This window comes from Melospiza georgiana, chromosome 1 (assembly GCF_028018845.1).
Source record: "Melospiza georgiana isolate bMelGeo1 chromosome 1, bMelGeo1.pri, whole genome shotgun sequence".
NCBI classification, from domain to species: Eukaryota; Metazoa; Chordata; class Aves; order Passeriformes; family Passerellidae; genus Melospiza; species Melospiza georgiana.
The window spans coordinates 50,221,764-50,245,316 of NC_080430.1; the positions used below are offsets into that span (position 1 = coordinate 50,221,764).

The 23,553-nt window shown below is 38.0% G+C and overlaps 1 protein-coding gene across 4 annotated transcripts in view; it reads left to right on the forward strand.

Annotated features, from left to right (window-relative positions):
• Positions 1-256: 256 nt before the first annotated feature.
• The window catches only part of EZH2 (enhancer of zeste 2 polycomb repressive complex 2 subunit), a 30,430-nt gene continuing 7,133 nt past the window's right edge, over positions 257-23,553 (forward strand). The window contains exons 1-11 of one of the 4 annotated variants that reach the window (XM_058022860.1): positions 257-525; positions 1,015-1,143; positions 3,950-4,066; positions 6,121-6,259; positions 8,425-8,568; positions 9,124-9,226; positions 9,839-10,002; positions 16,544-16,635; positions 17,565-17,805; positions 18,883-19,052; positions 19,432-19,526. In XM_058022860.1, the coding sequence (XP_057878843.1) occupies positions 409-525; positions 1,015-1,143; positions 3,950-4,066; positions 6,121-6,259; positions 8,425-8,568; positions 9,124-9,226; positions 9,839-10,002; positions 16,544-16,635; positions 17,565-17,805; positions 18,883-19,052; positions 19,432-19,526 (1,511 nt within the window). In that variant the 5' untranslated portion in view covers positions 257-408. The remainder of the gene's footprint in view (positions 526-1,014; positions 1,144-3,949; positions 4,067-6,120; positions 6,260-8,424; positions 8,569-9,123; positions 9,227-9,838; positions 10,003-16,543; positions 16,636-17,564; positions 17,806-18,882; positions 19,053-19,431; positions 19,527-23,553) is intronic. The other 3 variants (XM_058022867.1, XM_058022875.1, XM_058022883.1) reach the window with 3 other exon arrangements.

Below are 23,553 nucleotides of genomic sequence, written 5' to 3' on the forward strand. Positions count from 1 at the left end.
CTGTTGTAGGAGTTGGTGAGTTAGTAAAGACGACCCTTCCTGCGAGGAGGAAAAGGTTTGTCCGCTGTGAACATGGTTCTCCAGAAGTTAATTTACAAGGCTGCTTGGAATCTGGATTTGTTCCCCTTCACCCTTTTAAATCCATCAGATACCTTTTTGTATAGAGGCATTAGAAGTGCAAATGTGAAGGGTCTACTGATTTGCAATTAAAATTACTGTTTTCTGGTGCCTATCACTTAGATATGTTTTCCTTTTTTTCTCTTGGAATGGGATGGTATTGCAAGTGTGTGATTGAAAGGAATTAGATAGGAAAGATATGAAAGGAATGTTGCTTTCCTATCTAATTTCTGTAAGCAGTGGTGTCAGATTTGGTAATACAAACATGCTGGTGTCTCTTGTAGGATAATCATGGGTCAAACCGGAAAAAAATCTGAGAAGGGACCAATTTGTTGGAGAAAACGTGTAAAATCAGAATATATGAGACTGAGGCAGCTCAAGAGGTTCCGACGTGCCGATGAAGTAAAGGTAATTTATCTTTTGCTTCTATTGCTTATTAAGTTTTACAAGTATTGATTATTTTCTGTAGTATGTGTCCTACAGTTAACACTTGCTATAACAATTTCATTGACTACTTTGTCAACCTACTGAGAGCTTGTCTTCACTCTGTGGTCTTATAAACATGTATGATACATTTATATGTGATTGGGTCAGGAATGTTAAGTATCAGAAGAGGTTGTGGAGAGCTAATATGGCAACTTCTTTAGCTGCATACTCTTTCAAATTTAGAATTTAGTTCTATGCTAAATGTGTGACTCTCTAGTTGTGAGAACATAGTACGAATTGAAGAAAGAGATAATGAACTATATTGAACTTCACTGATTTTAAACTAAATTTGTATGTTTTGAGCACTTTTGTTTGTCTTAACATGTCTGGTTAAATGTCAGAATGCCTTAAGATGCTAGCAGATGAATTTAGAGTCTTTGATTTATTTATAATGTTGTGGTTAATTTTTAGAGTATGTTTAATTCTAATCGTCAGAAGATACTGGAAAGAACTGAAATCTTAAATCAAGAATGGAAACAACGTAGGATACAGCCTGTCCACATCATGACTTCTGTGAGCTCATTGCGCGGGACCAGGGAGGTTGGTTAACATGTGTTGTGGTAATTCCACTTACAAGGTTGTTAGCACGTTTTCATTTTATTACTGCAAAGTTGGCTGTTCTTTATATTTTTTTTTTCAGCATGATATGACTTGGCAGCTCAATGTGTTTTGTATGAGTGTCTTAACGGATTTATTTGTTGTGTACTTTGATCATATGACTTCTACAAAGGAATAAATATGTAGCAGGCTACCTGGCTTTGAATGACACAAAAAAGTTAAACTTCTTTACTTCTGATAATGATTGGACCATACCTCAGCATCCTTTAATAAAACTGTTCTGTCTCCGTGGTACTGGGAGTTTACTCTTGCTCCTGTTTGAGTTAGATTAATGAATTTTTGTGTTGCACAAGCAGACTGGGTGCTAAATTTGGGAAAAGCATTTCCATAGTTGTGGCATAATTTGAGCTAAATGCCTAAACCTAAAATGGTTTCCACAGAATTGGTAAGGTTGAAAGGGACCACTGGATGTCATCCAGTGCAGCTTTCCTGGTCAAGCAGAGTCATCCTAGAGCTTGTTACTCAGGATTGTGTTCTGTGTTGTGGTAACTTCAACAGTGATTAAATCCCATTCCAGCTCTCTATATTCATCCCAGCTTAATTTACCTTATTTTAAAGTTGCTCTTTAGGCACTTCTTCACACTTAAAAAGTTTAAAGGTGTTTGTAATAATCTGAAAAATGAATTCTTTTCAGTAGCAGGAGAATGAAAAGACTTTTCCGTGAATAGGTTAAAAAAAAGCAAACCAAAGAACTTCATCTGCAAATAAACTTGCAGTTTCTTTTCCTTAAAATTTCAGTGGAGAACTGGGGAGTGGGAGTGTGTCACAGAGGTGCATTTGTGTGCATGCATGTTCAAATGCAAGGAGGAGAGGACCTTGGTGTGTTATCTTTTAAATGTGCTTGAATATGCAATTGCTCATGTACAGCTCTATAGCTATTGTGTGGAATCAGAACTGATAATAATTGACACAGGTACACATCCAATTTTAACTTTTTTTTGTTAGTAGAAGGTTTTTCTTTTTTCTTTTCTTTCAAGAGTGGTGTTCACTATTCTTTATGTTAATTTCCTGCCTGTATTGATAGAGCACACTAATTACTACATTCAATCCAGTCTCTGTCTCATGAATCAGAACTCTAATGCTTCATTTAAGGTTGCCATAATTTATAGTGAGAGAAGTGAGATGAAAAAAATGCTGGGGACTTTAAAATATTACTTTAAAATCTTCTTTTCTTAATATACTGAATTTCTTCAGAGTTGTGTAAGACACTGGCTAGAAATAGAAAGGTTGTGTGAGAGCCTTCCTGTGTTTGGTGAAGAGTGCAGGGCATTGCTGGTGACAGTGACAGTCAGCATCAAGTGGAGACCACCACATGCCCTGTGCAGGCCCACCAGACATCAACCTGAGTTCCATACCAGGACAACAGAGCAGTGTAACTGAGGCTTAGTACCAAACTGAGGCACTTTGACGTAGCCCATTTGTCAGCCTGAGACTTCTAGTTCCAAAGATAAAAGTAATTAATTCTTCTACTTTTGTATTTTGCTTTAAAAATACATGAAAAATATGCTAGGTGGCTGCTAGCTAGAAAATTAAACATTAACCTGAAATGGGAACGAAGCAGTAGCATAGGATGGTGTCTAGAATATTAATATACACAGCAGAAATCTAATTTCATTTGCTGCAGATTAAAAAGAAAAGAAATAAATCTGGCTTGTGTCATTCTGCCGGGGTACTGTCTCTGTATATTGTTTGTTACATTACTTTGTGTATTTCTTTAGAAATGTGAAGCTCTGTTCATCTTTCCTTTCTGGAAAGGAGAAAGATCTTTTGTCTCCACTTCCTTTTTTCCTTTCAGGTAGCTATGATAGCTGTTCTAAACTTTGTTTTACCTACCTCCAAATCTTCTCTGTTGTACTTCCCCAAGCTTTTTCTGTTCCTGTCTGCTTTTACTTGTAACTTTTTTCCCAGAGCTCTTCATACTGCAGTCCAAGTATTTGAGAAAAGTTGATCTCTGTTTGTTAGCCGTTGATTATTAGATGCAAGAATAACCTAATTGTTGTCTGTATTTCTATGGATTGTTTATCCTTTGAAGGCTACATAAATCTCTGAATATCCAAAACAGAAGTCCTGTAGCTGAAAAATTCATTGGTGTATCCAGAGTTACATACAAAGAGTTAATTTTCATTTTTCCTTTGCAAGCAGTGAGCATAATGAAAGACTTGAGGATAGGATAAACAGACAATAATTGGGAAACAAGGCAGGAATTAAAAAGACATATGGAGTTTTTATTTATATAAGGTGTCTTGCTAGCATTAAAGTAAAATCTTATTTATTTTTATAACATAAATAATACATGATTTCTGCAGTGTATTGACCTGAAGCCAGGGGAATTCACTTGCCCCTCAGATGGTCTGAGTGAATACACTAACATCAGTGTAGCAGCAGCAACAGGTACTAAATCTGTTTTGAGATACCAAACCTAATTTGTATTGTAGGTCGAATAGTCTGAGTAAAATACTATCACAGCCACTTAATAATAAGTGGAAGAATGCCATCATGATCTATTAATGAATGTATTGACATAGAAATAATTATTGAGGTTCTTTTCTCTTGCTAAAACCATTTTTCCTATTATGCCTCGAAAAATGGATGTATTTTTCAAAGGTTGATATGGCTCATTTTGAGAAACTCTTTGAATTTTGTACATTGTAGAGTGTTCTGTGATTTATATTTGTTTGGTTTTTTCCTGACGTTGCTGTGTAAGTGTAACTTCAACTTCTTATTTCAGTGCTCTGTTACCAGTGACATTGATTTTCCAAAACAAGTCATCCCACTGAAGACTCTCAATGCTGTTGCTTCTGTGCCTATAATGTACTCTTGGTCTCCCCTTCAACAGAACTTTATGGTAAGTTTAAACAAGTGTAGGGATAAGAAAGGTATGGAGAAAAGGGAGGTGTTAATTTTAGAAGTATGCCAGCTAAATCTATTGCCAATTACCTTCCCTACTTGAGGTATTGCTAATAGGGCAGTGATCATCAGAAATAAGCTCCTCTAAATAAAATAAATAGAAAGGTAACTTTGCCAATTGAATCTCTGTCCTCAATGTACCTAAGTATCTCCAAAATCTTGCTTTAAAGTTTATTTATCTTTGCTGTAAAAAAGTTTATTTAACTCAGGTGACCTATTGTCTTTTGTGACCATTAACAAATGTAGTTTTATTTGAACGTATCAAATTAGTGTAGTGAGAAATGTTTTCTGAGGGATATGAATGCTTTACTGTAAGGCAATCAACCAACATATTTGTAACAGAATAGTAATTATTGTGGAATAAAGGGAACTAAGTCACAGAATCACAGAATTTTCAAGACTGGAAGAGACCTATAAGATCATCTAGTCCAGCCGATGTTCTAACTGTTCAACTAGATCATGGCAGCAAGTGCCACATCCAGTCTTTTTTTGAATTCTTCAAGGGATGATGCCTCCACCACCTCACTGGGTAAATGATTCCAGTTTCTGACCACTCTTTCTGTGAAGTATTTCCTTCTTACTTCTAACTTGCATCTAGCTTGACGCAACTTGAGACTGTGTCCTCTTGTTCTATCCGTTGTCGCCCGGAGAAAGAGGCCGACCCCCAGCTCAGCACAGGCACCCTTCAGGAAGTTGTAGAGAGTGATGAGGTCACCCCTTAGTCTCCTTTTCTCCAGGCTGAACAACCCCAGCTCCCTCAGTCACTCTTCATATGGCTTGTGTTCCAAGCCCTTTATTAGTTTCGTTGCCCTCCTCTGGACACGCTCAAGTAACTCGACGTCCCTCCTAAAGTGAGGGGCCCAGAACTGGATGCAATACTCCAAGTGAGGCCTCACCAGTGCCGAGTACAGGGGAAGAATGACCTCTCTGTTCCTGCTGGCCACTCCATTTCTGATACTGGCCACGATGGCATTGGCCCTCTTGGCTACCTGGGCACACTGCTGGCTCATATTCAATCGACTGTCAACTATTTCAAGTCCTGAAATAGTCTCCCCAATCTTGGTCATTCTCATATCTGAGTATGCCTTTTTTTTTTTTCAGATTAATTTCACTGTGTGCAGAAGCCATAGCATTAGATTTCTGATATAGGTATTTGACTTTTTGAAAAGCTTAGCTTATTGCAAGTCTTTGTCACACTATTTTGTATGTGACCACCTTTGCTGACTAGTTATTTTGGTAATAATTATTATGAAGTGGTTTAAACAACAGTTTTTTGTCAGTGTGCATACACAGTTTTTTCACACCTTTTTCTCCTTGCTTTCAATTCAATAGTGTTTGGATATTTTGGATGGGTACAGAGTCATGATCAGCAGGAAAATTTATTTTTTTAACAATAGAAGGTTCTTTTGTAGTATTGGAAGATGCAGCTGAGTATCAAAGTTCATAAATTCTATTGATAAAACATGGGAGTATTAATGCATTTAGTCTATATGCCATCAAGAAAAGGGACAGTGGAGTTCAGATTAAATTTTCAGGCATGTTTCTCTGTTTGCTCTTTAGGCAACTTTAATTTAGAGTCTTTTTGTACCATATTTTCTTTTCTCTGGCCAAACAATGAAAGGGTGGTTCCCATTGTGCTTTCCTACATTACTGTAAGAGAGAGCTGAGAGAGGACAAATGAATTTACCAAATGCAAGCTTCCCAAAGCCAGATAACTTAATGAGTTTCCATATTAGAAACTTCTCGGAAATGCTCTGCTAACCTTAAGATTAGGAGCTAGTGTTAATATTTTGAGCCAGCCACCAAGAATGCAAAAAATTGTTGAAAGTCATTGAGAGTTTTGTTTTGTTTTTCTAGTTAATGGTAAATGTGCTAAAGCAGTGAAGCTATTTTACTGTTGTAGGCAGATTCCTCTAGATAGTGAAAAACAACGCAGAAATGGTCACTTGACAACACAATTTAAAGTGGTTTGATTATCACTATTGTTCCTAGGTAGAGGATGAAACTGTTTTACATAACATTCCGTATATGGGAGATGAAGTGCTTGACCAGGATGGTACTTTTATTGAAGAACTGATCAAGAATTATGATGGGAAAGTGCATGGAGACAGAGGTGAGCCCAAACACTCAGGTATACTAATCATTTCTTCCTATATAAATTATTGCTATAGTGTTGCTTAAGGCCTGATGTGTGATTGTTGCAGAAGTTGTAGAGATACTACTGTATTGTGTAAACATTGGGTATAACAGGCTTCCTTATTTAAATGTTTTGTTCTGCATTTTCATTAGGCTGAAAAGTTTTAAGCAGTAGTGTGGAGAAATTAAGCACATTAACTTTTTCCTTATGCCATACAGTGATTGTTGGCATTCAGTTTTGTGCTCAGAGCATTGGAATATGATATTGTGATGTATGTATGTATCCTGCTTAGCAGAAAGTGGCAGGATGATTATGCAAAACTCTGATAATGACAACATTTGCAAATGTGATTCAACAGAGTAACCTCTTGTAGGTTTGCGGGGTTTTATTTCCTTCTTTTCTTTAAGAACTTGGTAGCTATTTAAAAACCCCCTCTCTGTAAATCAGCTTATAGAGAAAAGTTGTATCCTTCTGTTGGTACAGAAGCATTACATGTATTTATTCTGAGGTGTAGTTTATCTGTTCTCCTGTGTGGGAGCTGGGCTACCTGCAGTGTAATATCTGTCCCTCACTTTGCTAAAGTCTCAGTGAAGTGGTGACTTTTCACTTGCTCTGGGCTCCCTCAGAACTGGCTTATACAAGCCTCAACTTCCCTTGTAGAGCCTTCTCTTGACTACTGTGATTCCCCCTTCTCAGAGATATTACCCACACACTCCACCCTTCTCTCAAACAGAGAATTAACTTCTTAAAATGAATCATATTCCTGTTAATGCTGATGCATTTGAGAAAGAGAACCACACTTTTTGAGTTGATTGTGTACCGTTCATGAAGTTAAACCTGTGCTTCAATAATAAATGCTACTCAGCCCTACTAGACTTGTTAATGTCCTCAGTATAGCTAGTGCCTTTGTATTTCATAAAAAACATGGAATGTTTCATGGGTTTTGGCCTTTGGATATTTTTAAACATTTCCTGATTGCTGATTTCCCTGTCAGAGCACTGGTTATGTCAAAATGATGACATTACTACTAAATGTCTTCTATTATTGATTTAATTTATTATTAAATGAGTTTAGCTTTAAAATTAATCCTGTTTGAGCATCCTGAGATGCAAGTTTATGATGGCAATTACTGTTATTATGGGTTCTCCATAATATGTAAAATATGTTAGAGGTAAAGAGACTAAAAGAAGTCTCCCAATAACTACTATTGTGTGACTGTAATTAAATGTAAATACTGTGGGAATCTCTAATCCAGAGGCATTCCCATGTAAGAGTCAGAATTCTAAACTAGCTCTGTAATTGCACTTTTGGGAGACAATTTATACTAAGCTGTGTCTGTATATTAAGAGTCTGTTTAAAACATCTGAGTGGTATTTTCATTGTCTTCATAGTAATAAAAGTCTTATTTTCTGTCAAGTTATTTTGACATGCAAACCCAGTCCAGGTTCAAAAGGACGGTAATAAGCACTACAGTTCCCACACAGTTCATGTTTGTTGCCTTTTTTTCTTTTTTTGTAAAAATAGTCTCTTGTCAGCACTAACTATGATTTTTCCTTTGTACAGAAATGTTTTGCAATCTGAATGTCAAAACAGAATATAATCTAATAAATAGATATATAAAATTCAGTTTTCTCTTGAAGTTTTTGTATATAAATGTATTCTTTTTTTATCACCCAGTTAGGGGGGGTCTATTGTGGGAAGTAGATGCTAAGGAACAATCAACCAAAAATCTCTCTGGAGATTCCTTAGCTGACTAAGGATTAGTTTATAGACTGTTAGCATGCGTTTCCAGACTGGCTTAACCCTAACCATGTTGGAACTGGGATTCTGGCATAACATCTCTTAAATAATGTAGCTGGTAGTATTTTTTTATCTTACAAGGAAGAGAGCTTTATATATGTACGTAGCACATGGAGTTGGGAAAAAACAAAAGTGATAATTTTTCTTCTTTCATTCCCTCTTGTTAGTCTAAGGAATGAATAATGAGCTTTTTTTAACTGGTCTTGGTTTATACACTGCTATTTAAGAGGGGAAAACTACGAAATTGCTTTTCATAAATGACAGCCTTTGCCTTAGTTTAATTAAAATGTAGGGAGTATTAAAAATACCTGATATACACCTTGTGTTTTTTGTTTATTCCCACTTTTGCTGGATTTCAGAATGTGGATTTATCAATGATGAAATATTTGTTGAGTTGGTCAATGCCCTTGGTCAATATAGTGATGATGAAGATGATGATGATGGAGATGACAATCCTGATGAAAGAGATGACAAGCAAAAAGATCGGGAAGGTAACAGGATGGGTATGTCTGTCTGCAGACTTTAGAAATGAAACCTAAAACATTTTGTTTAACCATTCAATAAATTTGTTCAAACCCATCTTCCTATGTGATAAGGTTTAAGGTGTAAAGTAGCATAATTTTCATAATTTCCTTTGTCATTTAGTTCAAAATTTCTATTGAGAACACCACGAGAGGCACTTTTGCCAATTTTTGTTCATTGGCATACTGAGACAGTCAAATGCACCCAAAATCAGTCAGGTATCTGTCTAATAAATGCTTTGGTACTCCTCAGTAAATGATGTATCATTATTCTAAAGCAGGCAGAGTTCTGAATTTCCATCTCCATCTGCTGGTGAAATAATGGTTTCTCTGAATTTTACTAGTAGATTTTTCTCATGAGGAAAGATCACTTAACACAGTTAAAATTGTAAGTGATTTGTAAATAAAAATATTTATTTCCTTTTTACATAAGAATTTTGGTGAACACCTCCTTTCTCTGAACACCTTCTTGAGGTAGCAAAGAAGCAGAAATATATTTATTTTTTTTGTTTTCCAAATTTTTTGCTTCCTTGACAGAGAAAGAAACCCACCCACCTCGGAGATTTCCTTCTGACAAGATATTTGAAGCCATTTCCTCAATGTTTCCAGACAAGGGTACAGCAGAAGAATTGAAAGAGAAGTAAGAATGTATTTCTTACAGTATATTGCTGTGTTGCTTTATGAATCAAAGATTCCTTATAAAATAAATCCTTCAGTAAATATTGGTTGATTAGGAATGGTTCCCCTTGCAGCTAGTTCTGTGGCATTTGTGTAACTTCTGCAGGTGACACTGAAAGGGATTTGGCTCTTTCCCCCAGGTCAAACAATACAGAAGTTTTGTTTATTAGCCTTCCCTTTAAAATACTGAACTGTGGGTCCTTATATGTCTCTAATCTGTTATTTTTTGAGGTGGTAAAATAAAAGCTACTGCTAAAAAAACAATCTTATCTCCATTGTGGATGATACTATGATGATGATACTGTGATGATGATACTACTCCTTTTTAATAATACTATGTACAGGGTCTTGTTGGTCTGAAAACAAATGCATTATTTCCTAGTCAATTTGTATGAATGAGTATGGAATTAATAATTTGTTATGTCACTAACAGATTGTTGGCCTTTTTAGCTGACACATTTCTTAGGGGTTTTTGAAGTTGTCATTGAAAATGCAGAGTGGTACTGGAATAAAAACCACTTTTGTTTAAAAAAAATTATATTCAATAAATAACTTCTATTATTTTGCTTTAAAGATACAAAGAACTCACTGAGCAGCAGCTTCCTGGAGCTCTTCCTCCTGAGTGCACACCGAACATAGATGGACCAAATGCTAAATCTGTTCAGAGGGAGCAAAGCCTGCACTCCTTTCACACACTCTTCTGTAGGCGCTGTTTTAAATACGATTGCTTCTTGCATCGTAAGTACCTTTCAAGTGTGCTCCTAAATGTCTGTCTTTCTTTTTTGTAAGTCAGGAGACTTAAAAGTACCATAAGATCCCATGCAGAAGGAAGGAAAGAGAAGAAATAATAAAAGCAGGAATATCCCTAAAGTTGATGAAAACAGCTTGTCCAGGTTGACATTATTTTGCAGTGGAAATTATACCTCAGAAAACTGAATGGACCTGTGTGGGTAGTTTGTTATCCCTTCTGCATTTAGGACTTTGTATAGAATTCCTGACTTGGACTAAATCTGTAACATCACTTCTCTTTTTATATAGTCTGCAGGAAAATGTCTTTGTTTTCTACTATTGTTTGTGTTACGCTTTCTCAGTTTGTGCATGGAGAAAGGGATGTATTTTTCTATTAAAAAAATTGGTTATTTATCAGACTTGCTTAATTTTCCACTAGGGAGAGTGAGCACTCATGAACAGTTTTCTCTTTTATTCTGCCATGTTACTTTTTAGCCACATTAGTTGTACTTGGTTATTTGAAGAATTGTTTCAGAGTTGAGTTTTAGAAATTGTGATGTCTTTTTCCCAGAACTGCTTTCATGTTGCCCCATTGTTTTGGGCCAACAAGCTGACAAGAGCTTAACAGTGATGTTGGCTTTCACTTGCAAAGTGTGAAGAGATTCTGAAGTGCTACTTGAGACAATTTTTCTGGACAGAGCTAAATGTAAAGGGGAAACTAACAGCCAATACGAACTGGTTTCAACTTGTAACAGTAAACTGTGATGCCCTCTATACCAAATTAATTTTTGCTTTTGACTTAGCTGTTCATTTGCATGTTCCACTGTGAGTGCTCATGCATGTTCATTTGGGAATCCTTGTGCTTTGTCAGCAGCTCCTCATCCAGCACACATGCAATCTGCCTGTGTTTGTACTCCACACTGAAGGCTTTGCACAGTGCTGCTGCTTTTTCATATCCCTTGGTTGCCTTTCACTTTGAGGAGGAATTGGAGTTGTTCTCAGATGGTGAGGAGGGGAGAAGCTTTTCACTTTCCCGGTTCCTTTAGTACTTGAGCATTTTGGAGTTAGGTCTGTTAGTTTCACTTTCTCCTTATATTCTGTTGACAGGCCTTGCTAGAAAATACAAAATAAAAAATAAAAGGAAGCTGTTACTTCTGCATAATGTTCAAGAACAGTAAGTTTTTGGAGTAAGCTGCTGCCTTGACCCAGCCAGCTTCAACACAGTGTGTTCTGCAAAGCTGTAGGTCTTGTGATGTCTTAGTTGCCTGGACACTGATTCCAAGAAGTGCTGTGTGTAGTCTGTAGGACAGGGAAGTGAAGCTGTGTGCTGATTGTTGGCAATCAGTTTGTCTGGCAGGGGTTTTAGGAGTTCTTGACCCTCTCAATAGTCTAGCAGAGAGATTGGGTGCCAATTTTGATTAAGTCAACAAAAAGCATTGTCTGGACATAGTGAGGACAGGCTTACTCTAGCAGCACCTCTGAAGACTTCAGATGTTTCTGCTGCGGTGATTTTAGGCATTATTCTCAATGATTTTATAAATTTTTAGTTTTTCAGTAGGGATGGTTGCTCCTCTAAAGCACACACACATTTCACTACTCTATTTCGTTAATCTATGTAGATTTGCCTCTCATGGTCATTTTTGCAGACTGATAGAAATACAACTGAAAGGTTTTGCTGACTACCTGTTGGGTACCTGCTATTTTACCAGACCACAGTTTTGAGGCACCAATTCTGAGAGACTTTTTTTAATAAAAGTGCTGTGAAGAATGTGTTCACAGTCTTGGACTTTTTGTCAAGTTCTTGGGTGAGAATGTCCACAGCTGTGTCACTGCTTGAAGGACCTCAGCTCTCATACCAGCAGCATCCTTTAAGCCAGAAGCCCTGTGCCTTCTTTCTCTGTGTTCATAATCTTGAGATAGAAGACAAAGTGTTTATACTAAAATATTGCCTAAGTTCTTGTTGCTGGTGACTTTTGATATGTCCCTTAAGCAAGTTGCAGTTCTTTCCAAAGTGGTGTATGTCCAAGGCTTTATTTAAACTGTTCCTCCTACTTTAAAGAGCCCAAACTTTAAATCATCCCTTCAGGATTTCAGGGCCATGACAGAAAGAGGGGTGCATAGCACTTTCACTGTGGAAGCATTTAGGACTTACCTTTGTGTCAGGTGTAGGGTACAATGAGTGGCTATGACAGTGCTCTTTGTGACAGCCTGTGCAGCTCATTAGTTGTCCCTGATGATGATGTAGCAGTTGTCCCTGATGATGATGTGTTTGATACATAACCACTGCAAAGAGATCTCTGACCTTCACTGTGTGGGCTCAACGCTGGACCCTGAATGTCATAAACTGATGCTTCAGTTGCCACTTCCTGAAAACATACCCAAATTCCACTGCAACAATGACTGCTCACTGCTTTGGATGCATTGCTTCCTTTTCCTTTTGTTTGTAGTTACACCAAGGAAAGAGGATTGTTTGCTGTCTGCGTGTCTGTCTGTCTGCGTGTCTGTCTAGAGCACAGAATTTTTTTGTTAAAAACCGAGAGAGTCAGTTGTTTGGCCTCTTTGTTTTCTGTGAAATTTTAAGACTGTTGGTCAAAATTCACCCAGCTCATAGCTTGGAATAAGTAACTCATCAAAAAAAAAAAAAAAAAAGAATGCTTTGGTTATTGGAAGGCTGCACTACCAATTTTCAGTGTCTCTGCAACAATTTAACTTTTATCACATTTCTACAGTTGCCTCTATGTTCTGTTTCATGCACTTGCCAAGTGCTGTGGGATGATGTCCTGGCTTCTGCAGATGACATTTTTGATGAATTACTTTGGTAATGTGATGGGCTACAGTGATCACATTGGTACTTTGAAAGGTGTAAATTTCTGGAGAAGGAATAGAGAACTAAAAGATAATACAGGAATTCTATTAGGTCTGCTTTTGCTTTTTGTATTTCCCCCTCTTAGGTTCCATTTTTGTTAAGATTAGTTAACAATTAGTTATTTTGTGGAGTTTCCAATCTTTGTTCTAGAGCATTTGAGTTAAATATAGGAAAAGTTATCATTAGATTTTTAACATGTCAAGTCCCCTTGACGACCTGGCAATCCCTTTATGTGCAGGTGATGACATAACTGAAAAAACTTGTGTACTTGTGGACTTCATTTGCTGACAGCAAGGAATTATGCCTAAATGTCTGGACTAACAAAGAATTTAGAAGAAGGAAAAATATCAGGTAGGGAGAATTTCCCAAATAGCTTGACTATGAAGCAAATGTACATTTCAGGCTAAACTGTTGCCTGTGTACTTTCACATTATTGAAAATGAGAGTTGAGCCTATTGGGGATGAGACAGATAATAAATCTCAAAGACAGAAAACATGCTCAGAGACACCATTTTAGAATGATTTCTCTTAAGGAAATCATTAAAGAAATGCAGACTTTAGGTGTTAGGAAATTCTACAAAATTTTCTGTGATTTTTCTTTTGAAAAAGATTACTACTGATATTTTTAAATATCATAATGCAGTGATACAAATAGTTTTATTCTTGTTCTGGGTCCTTTCTTTATAACAACCCTCCCAAAAAATACCTCACAATAGAGGTGGTAGATTTTGACTGTAGTTGTCCTTACTGTACCATGTTGGGTGTTTTTTAAATAGTTGAACAAAGATATGATTCTAATTTTAAGTATCATATGTAGTCTATTTTTGAGGTCTCATGAGTTAAAAAATAAAAATAAAGGTTGGTTTGTTTCATTCTATTACAAGTTAAGCATTTCTTCATTTTCTGAAGGAAAACAGTTTTTAAAAAACCACTCATTTTAGGACCTTGCACAAATTAATTTGTGAGAGAAATTATTGTATCTGCAAGTGACATGTAAAAAGAATAGATTTGATTTCTGTACATTGCAGCAATCTGGTATAGATCATGGCTAGCAAATGTCTAAGTGTTCTTTTGCATTGCTGAAAAATTATTTTCCTTGTGGTATGAAGAGAAGGTAAAACAGTTAAGTGGAAAAAAATCTTGAATGAAATGGTATACTGTGCAAATTTAAAGATGCAGTGTTGAAAAACATGAGAGTTTTCCCCTTCACTTTCGGGTAAATGGCTCCCATCATCTCATTGTTTCTTAAAAGATGGAAAAGAGTGAAATAACTTGGCATTAAATTGCATGGTTTCTTGTTACTGTAACAAAGTGTAACATATTTTACCTACAGAATACATGAACACTTGAAGGATATGTGAAACATGAGAAGTGGCGTGGCAATGAAAGCTTTTAACTAATCTGGAGGAAGAAAGAGCACTAATGGCAACAATATACATAAATTACATTCCTATACTTGTTGTAAATAATTTTCCCATATCAATATGCCCATATATAGCAAATTAAAGCTTTTTTGTGTTTCCAGATTTATAAAATATAACATATTTGTCTGGAGAATGGGATGCAATATTTACTTATTGTTACTTTTATTTTATTTGTACCATTTTAAGAAAGCCTTGCAAGAGTACACTGCTTTCCTGGGGGGTTCCCACCTGCTGCTATCATTAATACAGGCACAATATTATAGAAATTATGATTTGATTTTTCAACTCACCCCCCTTTATGGGAGGGAAACATGAAGTGTTTCCAAAGTTCCAAGATGGAACTGGTCACCCTTCCCACTGCTGCCAAAGCAGGTGTTTTGCAGAGCTATGCTGCACACCAGGCCACTGAAATGAAGTTTGCTTTTGATAGCCTTGTCTGGGAAGACATGAGCTCTGCCCACATGCTTTAACAGGGATGGAAGTGCATTTAAAAAGTGGAGTCTTTAAAGCTCAGTGGACATAGAGAGAGAAGCCTCCAGCGTGATCTGGAAATAAAATGAATAGCAAATGGCTTAATGAAGGAGATGTGTGCAGTGGTGGTGTAGAACAGCCCTTTTAGATTAATATGGGGAGGAGGGGAGGGATTTCTTCTTTAATTTTGAACATATTTGCCCTTTTTATTCACTGAATTTTTATAACCTTCACTGTAAGTTACAGTTACCCAACTGCAGATGCTGTAAAACTGCAGCATAAGTGCTTCTGCATAGTTTGGAAATTGCACTTTTGAAGTTGAGCATCTTTTCTGGGCCTTTGTGGAGCATTAGCAAACAGCTAGCACTGAGTATTCTCTTCTTTTTAAAATTTCAGTCCATTCTTCATTTCTGTTCCTTGCAGTTCTGTATGCCACTGTTTACACATTTAGAAGGAAAAAGTATTGATATCTATCTCTCTCTCTCCCTCTCTCTCTGAAAATCAAAGTATTTTTTCCTTGAGCACAGACAAGTTGTTTTTAAAAAGACAATTGCAGAAAACTAATGATAGTATCTCAAAAAGCTCCTAATACAATGTGGGAGCATGAATGTATGAGTTTTGATGAGAGTCTAGTGGCAGGTTTTCCAGGCTTCAGAAGAGCTCTGTAAGGGGTACAGAGAAGCTCCCAAGACTTCCAGAAAGCTGTGAGAAGTCAGTCTCCCTGAAAACACCCTGCTGGGAGACAGGGGTTGCCAGTGAGGGGAGCTGGCTCTGGCAAAGAGAGTGGGTAGGAAACTGCCCTCCTGTTACCAAGGTGCTGGTGTTGCATGTGTACCATACCCAGCTCTGCTCCCCTCTGAGTCACTGTTCTGCAGCTCTTTCAGAGCTGTACAGACTCCCTCAGATACAGGAGCAGACGCTTCTCTGCAAGGTGCAGACTTGGCTCACTTATCCAGTGACTGTGCAATGCTAACTTGTTTTTACCCTGCAGCTGGGATACAGGAACTGAATTCTTATATCCTGCCAGCTTAGCTGGAGTGCTGATAAACTAATAGAGCAAAAATGCTTATGTGTCCTTCTCACTGATGAAAATGTAAAGTGGGTCCTATTACCTTTCCAAAGGGTGCATTTTTTGACAAGATAGAAATATAACAACTGAATTTTGCACATTGAAGTGATGATCATTAATAGGAGAAGCCCTGAATAATTCTGCTTAACATAACAACAAAGTAAAGTCTGTTCTTTTGTTGGAAAGGGTGATACACCAAATCTTCCTTGATACACGAAACAAATGTGATGACTGTCTTTGTTGATGAAAAGGGCAGAATGGCTTTCAAGTGGAAGAGGATAGATGTACATTTGATGTAAGGAAGATATTCTTCACCATGAGAGAAGTGAGACAGTGGAACTGGTTGGCCAGAGAAGCTGTGGCTGCCTCATCCCTGACAATGTTCAAGGCAAGGCTAGATGGGGTTTAATCAGCCTGGTCTAGTGGAAAGTGTCCCTGCCCATAGCAGAGAGGAGTTGATTTTTGAGGTCCCTTCCAACCCAAACTATTCCATGATATGTGAAACTTACCTGTGTGCTGTCTCTGTGTATTTAAGTGGTAAGTCATATGTCACTACATTGGATTTATTTTATTATTTATTTATTTGTTTATTCTCTTTATTAGTATTTTATTCTGGTTTTAGTAAAGTCTTGCTAACTTTGTGTTTTGGTTAGAGTTTGAGGTTACATATTTAATATATTTTATATGAAAACTAAAAAATGTGATGTTTTGATTCAACAGCATTCCATGCAACTCCCAATACTTATAAGCGAAAGAATACAGAAACAGCATTAGATAATAAGCCTTGTGGACCTCACTGTTACCAGCATCTGGTAAGATAATTTTATATGTCACAATTCACTGAGTGCTAGTGCTGGCTGCAGTATAGGGGGATGCTTAAACTAAGGGCATGCTGGATCTAGGATAGTGCATCTGCTTGTGGGCCATTTGCAGTCAAGTATGTTACCTTCAGCTGCTGCAAGAGAAAGAGTTTAACTTTCAATCATCTTAAGTAGGAATACTTGTAGGTGTAGCCTGAGATATTTGTAGGGAAAAAATATTACTATCCCCTAATAATGGTCTTGCTGCTATTCTGTCCAGTCCAGTCAAGGAACTGCAGACTTCACTCTTGTAAATTGTATCACAACTCAAAATTATAAAGGTTTTTTTAGTTTGCCAAAGGCTAATTTCCTTTTGGGACTTGTGTTCCTAAGAAGCACTAGGATGGAAATAAATAAAATGAAATCTTTAGTAATATAATTTCAAATCTCTCTCATAATTCCCCTAAATGTTTTAGTATGAGAAACTATGCAATTGTCCCATCTGAAAACTTGCTACATTTTATCGTTCCCCTTTTCACCAGAAAGCAAGTTACCAATGCTTGCATTTTAAAAAATGCAGAGCACAAATTGTCGAAGTGCCATGTGCAAGAAGAGTTCTTGTGTTTTTATGGGTGTTTTCTGTGGGAAATTCAAATTTATTTCTGTCGTCTGGGAAAATAGAAATTTACTACTGAATTATTTTTCTCTTGGCAGCCAAAGTAAAAGGTGAACCAAAATACTGACATGAGTGCTTTGTAAGTGCAGATGTTTTTCATGGTAGCATCAAAAGTACTCGTGTTCACGGCTGGCGTGCCTTTAACTGGAACTTTGGTGCACGTAGAACAGTGGGAAGTTCCTCAGGATGCAAACAGGAGGTGTTCTCTCACAAGTGGAACCCCTTCTGGGTTTCTGTGCTGTAAACTGTGCTGTTTTGTGTCCAGGAGGGCGCGAAGGAGTTTGCGGCCGCGCTGACGGCGGAGCGCATCAAGACGCCGCCCAAGCGCCCCGGCGGGCGGCGGCGGGGCCGGCTGCCCAACAACACCAGCAGGCCCAGCACGCCCACCATCAACGTGCTGGAGTCCAAGGACACCGACAGCGACCGCGAGGCCGGCACCGAAACCGGCGGGGAGAACAACGACAAGGAGGAGGAAGAAAAGAAAGATGAAACTTCCAGTTCCTCTGGTAAGGCTGGTCAGTGCTGCTTCCTTCCATGAGCCGCCGTGCTTGAGAGGGTGAACAGAACCAAAACTACAAAAAAACCAATGATACAAAAATAAAAAAGCCAAAACAAGTCAAGCCGTGCAATCCTAGAAAATGTGTGTTTGGAATGTATGGAACTGAGTGAGAAGACAGAATAATATGAGTGTCTTGGCTTGGAAAGACAGGTGCCTGCTAAGGAAGGCAGGAGCCTCCCCTGAAATGGAGAAAATGAACCCTCCCTCCTCTAAATTGCTATAAATTTTAAATTAAGAGGCTCTCAGGCAACAAAAATTATGGGAGCAGGAAATAACAGTTCTTTAATAGGGAAGGAAAGGATAAAATAAACAATGCAGTAAAACAAAAACAACACTGATAGAGTCAGAAACACAACCTGACACCCTGTTGGTCAGGGTGCTGGTAGCAGTCCAGTTGGAATTGTGGCTGCAGTCCTCCTGCAGTGTCAGGTGTGGTTCTGTTGGAGCAGGTATCCTGTAGAAGGGTGTAGTTTTCCTTGAAGATCCAGTGGAAGAGGCAGCTGTTCCTCTGGGAAATCCAGTGGAGAATCTGTGCTGGTGTTCCAGAATCTCCAGATTATATCCAGGTAGGAATGCTTGGCTCCTCCCTCTGGGCAGAGCATCTCACAAGGGGGATGCTATAGTTCTTATCAGTCATGCAGTGACATTCAATAGCTTGTTATCAGCAGATGTCCCCTCCCCAGGGAGGAGTGATTGTGGTCACTCAGAGAGAGGCAAAGAAAGCTGCCCACCTGACAAAAGACAATTGCCATACAGATGGTAATAGAATACATCTTGCCTTGCAGTCTGGAACAATGAGTTTAATCAAACTGTAAGAGAAAGTCTGCATTGTCTCAATTTACATATAGGCCATTAGTTTGAGTAGCTGCTGTTAGCTTCTGTATGAGGCATGTGAAAATGTTTGTTTTTTCTGGCACTTGGGAAGCAACAAAAAACCTGGGATATTTTTTAACTGCAGTTAATCATAATGTGAAGGGCAAAGTAAATTTTGATACATAGCCTTACTCTCAATTATTTGTTACAGAAGCAAATTCTAGGTGTCAAACACCAATAAAGATGAAGCCAAATATTGAGCCTCCAGAGAACGTGGAATGGAGTGGTGCAGAAGCTTCAATGTTTAGAGTTCTTATTGGCACCTACTATGACAACTTCTGTGCAATTGCCAGACTGATTGGGACCAAAACGTGCAGACAGGTAAGCAGGGAAGATACTTGCTAAGGGTCAAAGTGATTTACTTTTAAAGTTAAAGTATACAAATACTAGTATTGATTACTAAAAGGGAAAATAATTAATTTTCTTGCTTTTCCCAAGAATGCTATGATCCAGAATTCATACCACAAATACATAGAAGTTAGTTTTAAAAACTGTTTTAAAATTAAATTTACAGGAGGTTTAAATTAGAGTATCAGTTCTTAAATGACAAAAATAATCAACTTTAAATGTATTGAAAAGAGACTATGACTGGATATAATCTGTAAGTTGTTGGTTGGAGGAAATCATACTAACTTAGAATATGAGCAACTTTGTACTAGTGAGAGATTTATCGTGGATGTGTTATGGTATCTCTTGTTAGGTGTATGAGTTTAGAGTAAAGGAATCTAGTATTATTGCACCAGTCCCTGCTGAAGATGTTGATACTCCTCCCAGAAAGAAGAAAAGGAAACACAGGTAAATCTGTTACTAAATACCCTTAGCATAACAATAAACTGGAGATACAGGGGTTCAGAACGGAAAGTATTTTGAAAGAAAATTGTGCAACTCTTCTTTTGCTTCGAAAACCCAAAGTTGCAGCAATAAATCAAAGTGGTGTTTTAGTTTTAGACAAAATCTTACTGCACTGCCAACTATAACCTTCCTCTTCTCTTCTTTCCCTTTCCTTTCTAAGTTCTTTAACAGCCAGGTGTATTGATGCAAGTTTTCAAAACTCTGTTTGGATTAGAAATCACCTATGCAGCTTGTTGCAACATTCAACATAATGTAGAATAATTATTTTTTACAACAATAAACGTTAAATTCAGGAGTGTTTCAATAGGATTGAGTAATGATTATATGATATTTTAAAAATAAAACTGATGTTTTTTTAATGATGAAATGTATTCTAGCAAGCTTCAGATAGCAAGCTAGTAGGATTGCCTTCTTTTTCTTTAGGAGGGACTATTCCTTTGTTGCACCCCAGTTTCATTAGCACCTAGAACACCAACTAAAGAGCTAGGTTAACAAGTTATTATTTGAGGTGAAGCTGCAATGAAGAACAAATTATTATCTGACACAATTTCTGTTGAAATTGCAAAACTTTGTGGCTATTGTCTGTCAATGAAATGCATTTTTCTTTTAGAATTCTGAATTGGAGAATGCAGCTCTGCATTGATTATTTTTATTTTGAGAGATAACACAAGAGATTAAAAGCTGACTGAAAATTAGCAAAAACATTTCTTTAGCAAGCAATAAGCACACATTTTCCCATATAATTTCCTATTTCTCCCTTTAACTTCCCTTATTCTCCCTCAAGTTTGTCCTTCCAGTTCTTGTCCCATCAATTCTTGTTGTTTCTGTCTTAGCTTGTCTACTTATTATTTCCAGGCCTAGTGAAATTCCTGAACTGGTTCAAAGCTCCTGTTGACGTGGAGTAGAATATTTCTGCTTTGTAGGGTAGAGGCAGGCAACGTGAGCTGGGAAAAGACTGAGTGAGCATCTGGAAAAGATTTTGTTCTCAGCAAAAGCTATTGATTTTTATGCCTTGGCACAGTTTTCAAGTGTTTGGGCATTTGGTGGGCTTGGCTGTTTAAATTTAGGTTATTAGCCATGGTGCAAGTTTGGAATATGTAGCTGAAAATTGGCTTGCTGTCAGATTGACACAAATTGCTATAAGAATGGTGCCACCACATCTACTTAAAAGAACAGCTAAAAGGTTCAAATGTATTTTTGCAGCTGAAATGGATTGTATGATTACCAGGCTGACATTGTTTTGGAAGAATTCTCAGAGTTTTTTTAGTTTAGGAGTTTTATTTCCCAAGTAAATGAAAGCACGCTCCATTGCATGGGGTTTCTTGACTTTATTTGCTTTTTTATTAGTTGCCAATATAAAAACTTTATTGGTAGCAATTTAGTTTTGAAATGTCCTCTAAGTCTTTAAACTCTCATTGAAGGAAGGAGATAATTTTACAAATATAATGTCCGAGAATATGTGGCAATCAAGCTGTCTCCATCCTTCTATGGCAGTAGCCTTTTTAAAAAGGAAAGCAGTTTAGCCTGCTTACATCCTGCTGTTGAAGTTCTCCTGCAATCAGCAATTGGGACAACCATCTGGAAATCTTCCTCTGTTTCTTATCTTCCCTTTTCCCCTTTAACCTTTTCCCCTTTAACCTTTTCCCCTTTAACCTTTTCCCCTTTAACCTTTTCCCTTTTCCCTTGCAGGGCTCTTACCTGTCTGCAGGTTGTCCATGTGTGCATGTGGCTTTGAGCTAAAGCAGCATCACCAGAGAGAAAAGCAGCAGCAAAAAGCTGCTTTTGCTGGCCTCTTGTAACCAATCTGAGAGCAGATAAAGTCTTTGCTTGCACAATTTTGCCTATTTCCCATATCATCTTGGTGCTCTATGAGCATACTGAGCAACTAGCTGGCGAGACTGCACCCCTCTTGGATAATGAAATGTCTTGTCTCCCTCCTTGCTGTGACATTTTTGTTGAGATAGCTGTAATAAGGCTGATCAGGGGGAGAAGACAACTTCTAATATAGCTATTTTTTGGAGAACCAGTAAGTGTCAAAGCCTGGCCTGTGTATAAGATTAAGCTGTTATTTTGAGAAAACTCTTTGATGAGAAGTGAGTGCTTTGCATAGAAGCCAGTAAAAAACCTGAATGAAGAAAGAATTCTGAAAAGCATGGGTGTATGCTGGAGGAGAGTGTACTTCAGTGCTGTTCATTCTTTCATGTGTATATTTTTCTTCCATTGCTGGGAGCTGAGTTGAGTTTGCTTTAACTAATCAGCACTCCTTCCTCTATTTTGGTACTGATTTTAAAGCTGCTTCTTTATTATTTTGGTTTTCCTCTTTGCCCTCATCCCCTATTCAGAGGCCACTTAGTAATTTTATGTGAAAATATTTTATTTTTTCCCCCCACTTTCTCATTTTCCTTCTCCTTCTGCTGGACTGCTGTTCACTGCATGTGTTTGAATAGCTTATGTAGTTCTGCCAAGAGTTCAGGATGCCTTTTTGTAGGGATTTAAAGTCTCAGTGTTATCAGGCAAAAGGTGCACTAAGGCATTGGCACAGATATTCTGATGTGCTGCCTGGTTGGAAGGCTGAGTCTTGGAGTGCTGGGGAGGCTGTGGATAAGGTGATCTGGGAGACTGAAGTCTTTGAGTGATGCCAGAAAATCAAACACTGCAAAGACTCAACTACATATTTGACATAATTGGCATGTATTTTGAATTTTTAATGCTCTTTCTGATAGCAGAATATTCCTGTGCAAAGCAAGAGATGCTGGAGCAGCTTCTTCCAAAGGGTGTTTTTAGTGCTGGCTTGGCTGCCACTGCTGCTGCCCGGAGCCACTGGCAAAGTTTAGAGGTCTAGTAGGTTGTTAGGAGAGAGGAACAGTATCTTTGACAGCTGCTGTCATGATGCTTCTGGGAACGCTTGTTTTCTAAGCTGGCTCTCCTGCAGATGTCAGCAACCAAATGCACAAATCCACTGGCTTGCTTGGGAACTTGCTATGGAGTTTCCAGTTGGCTTTTTGTAATGAAGCTTCAAGTTGTGAGTGCTGTCTCAACTTTGTCCTTTCCTTGCCTTTGCTTTCTGCTGCATGGGACCAGGCCTTGCCTTTTGCTCCTGTTTGAGATGCAGATTTATATAGAGCAGATACAAAAATGACTCTGCCTTTAGTGTAGTGCTTGCTCAGGCTCCAGCTTTGTGTGCTAACCGGGGGAACTCGAGCACTTTGTGGCAGTTTTTTGGAAGTTACAAGGCAGTGAATACTCTTGGATAGTGCCAGTCCAAACTCCTGTTGGTCAGTGCTGGCAGCCTGTTGTCTTGTGTCACTGCCCACAGGTTCTGCTGCCACTGTGTCTCCAGCCCCCCTCTTCCTCCTGTGACAGAAGTCTCTCCAGAAGAGGGACAGAGCACATGGATGCCTTTCCCCTTGTGACTGCCCCTGGAGTTTTCCTTCTGCTTTGACTTGTTACTATTAATGCTTTCTTGATGTGTATGCACATTTGTGTGCTTTTAAAGTATTAGGAGAGTGCTTACCTTAGGAGAAAAAGTGAAGCTGCTAATTGCTAATGAAAGAGTATTTTAACAATACTCTGGCCACAGAATGCTTTTAAGAGTTTGCTGTGCTGGTAGGTTCTTATTATCTTGGAGTGACAGACAAGTTTCTGTGAAAGACTTGTTCAAAAATATGGTATGTTACATTTTCCAAATACCAGGCAGACAAGAAAGAAAGTAGTTTGGTGTGCATAAGAGTAATTTAAGTCAAAATTGCACTCCTTTCAGTCATATGGGAAGTGTCCTCTTGCAGGGTCAATGTCTCATAATTCATAAATATATGTTGGTAGCCTTTTCTTCTAGAGTGAATCACTCTTAATAGGAATGTCATCTATTTATTACAGTACTCTGTAATTCTGGGTTTCTTCTTTCCTCTCAGCCTTAGTTACTTGGACAAGTCTGCCTTTGTGGGTTTCTAACTTGTATGGGCTCCTTCAG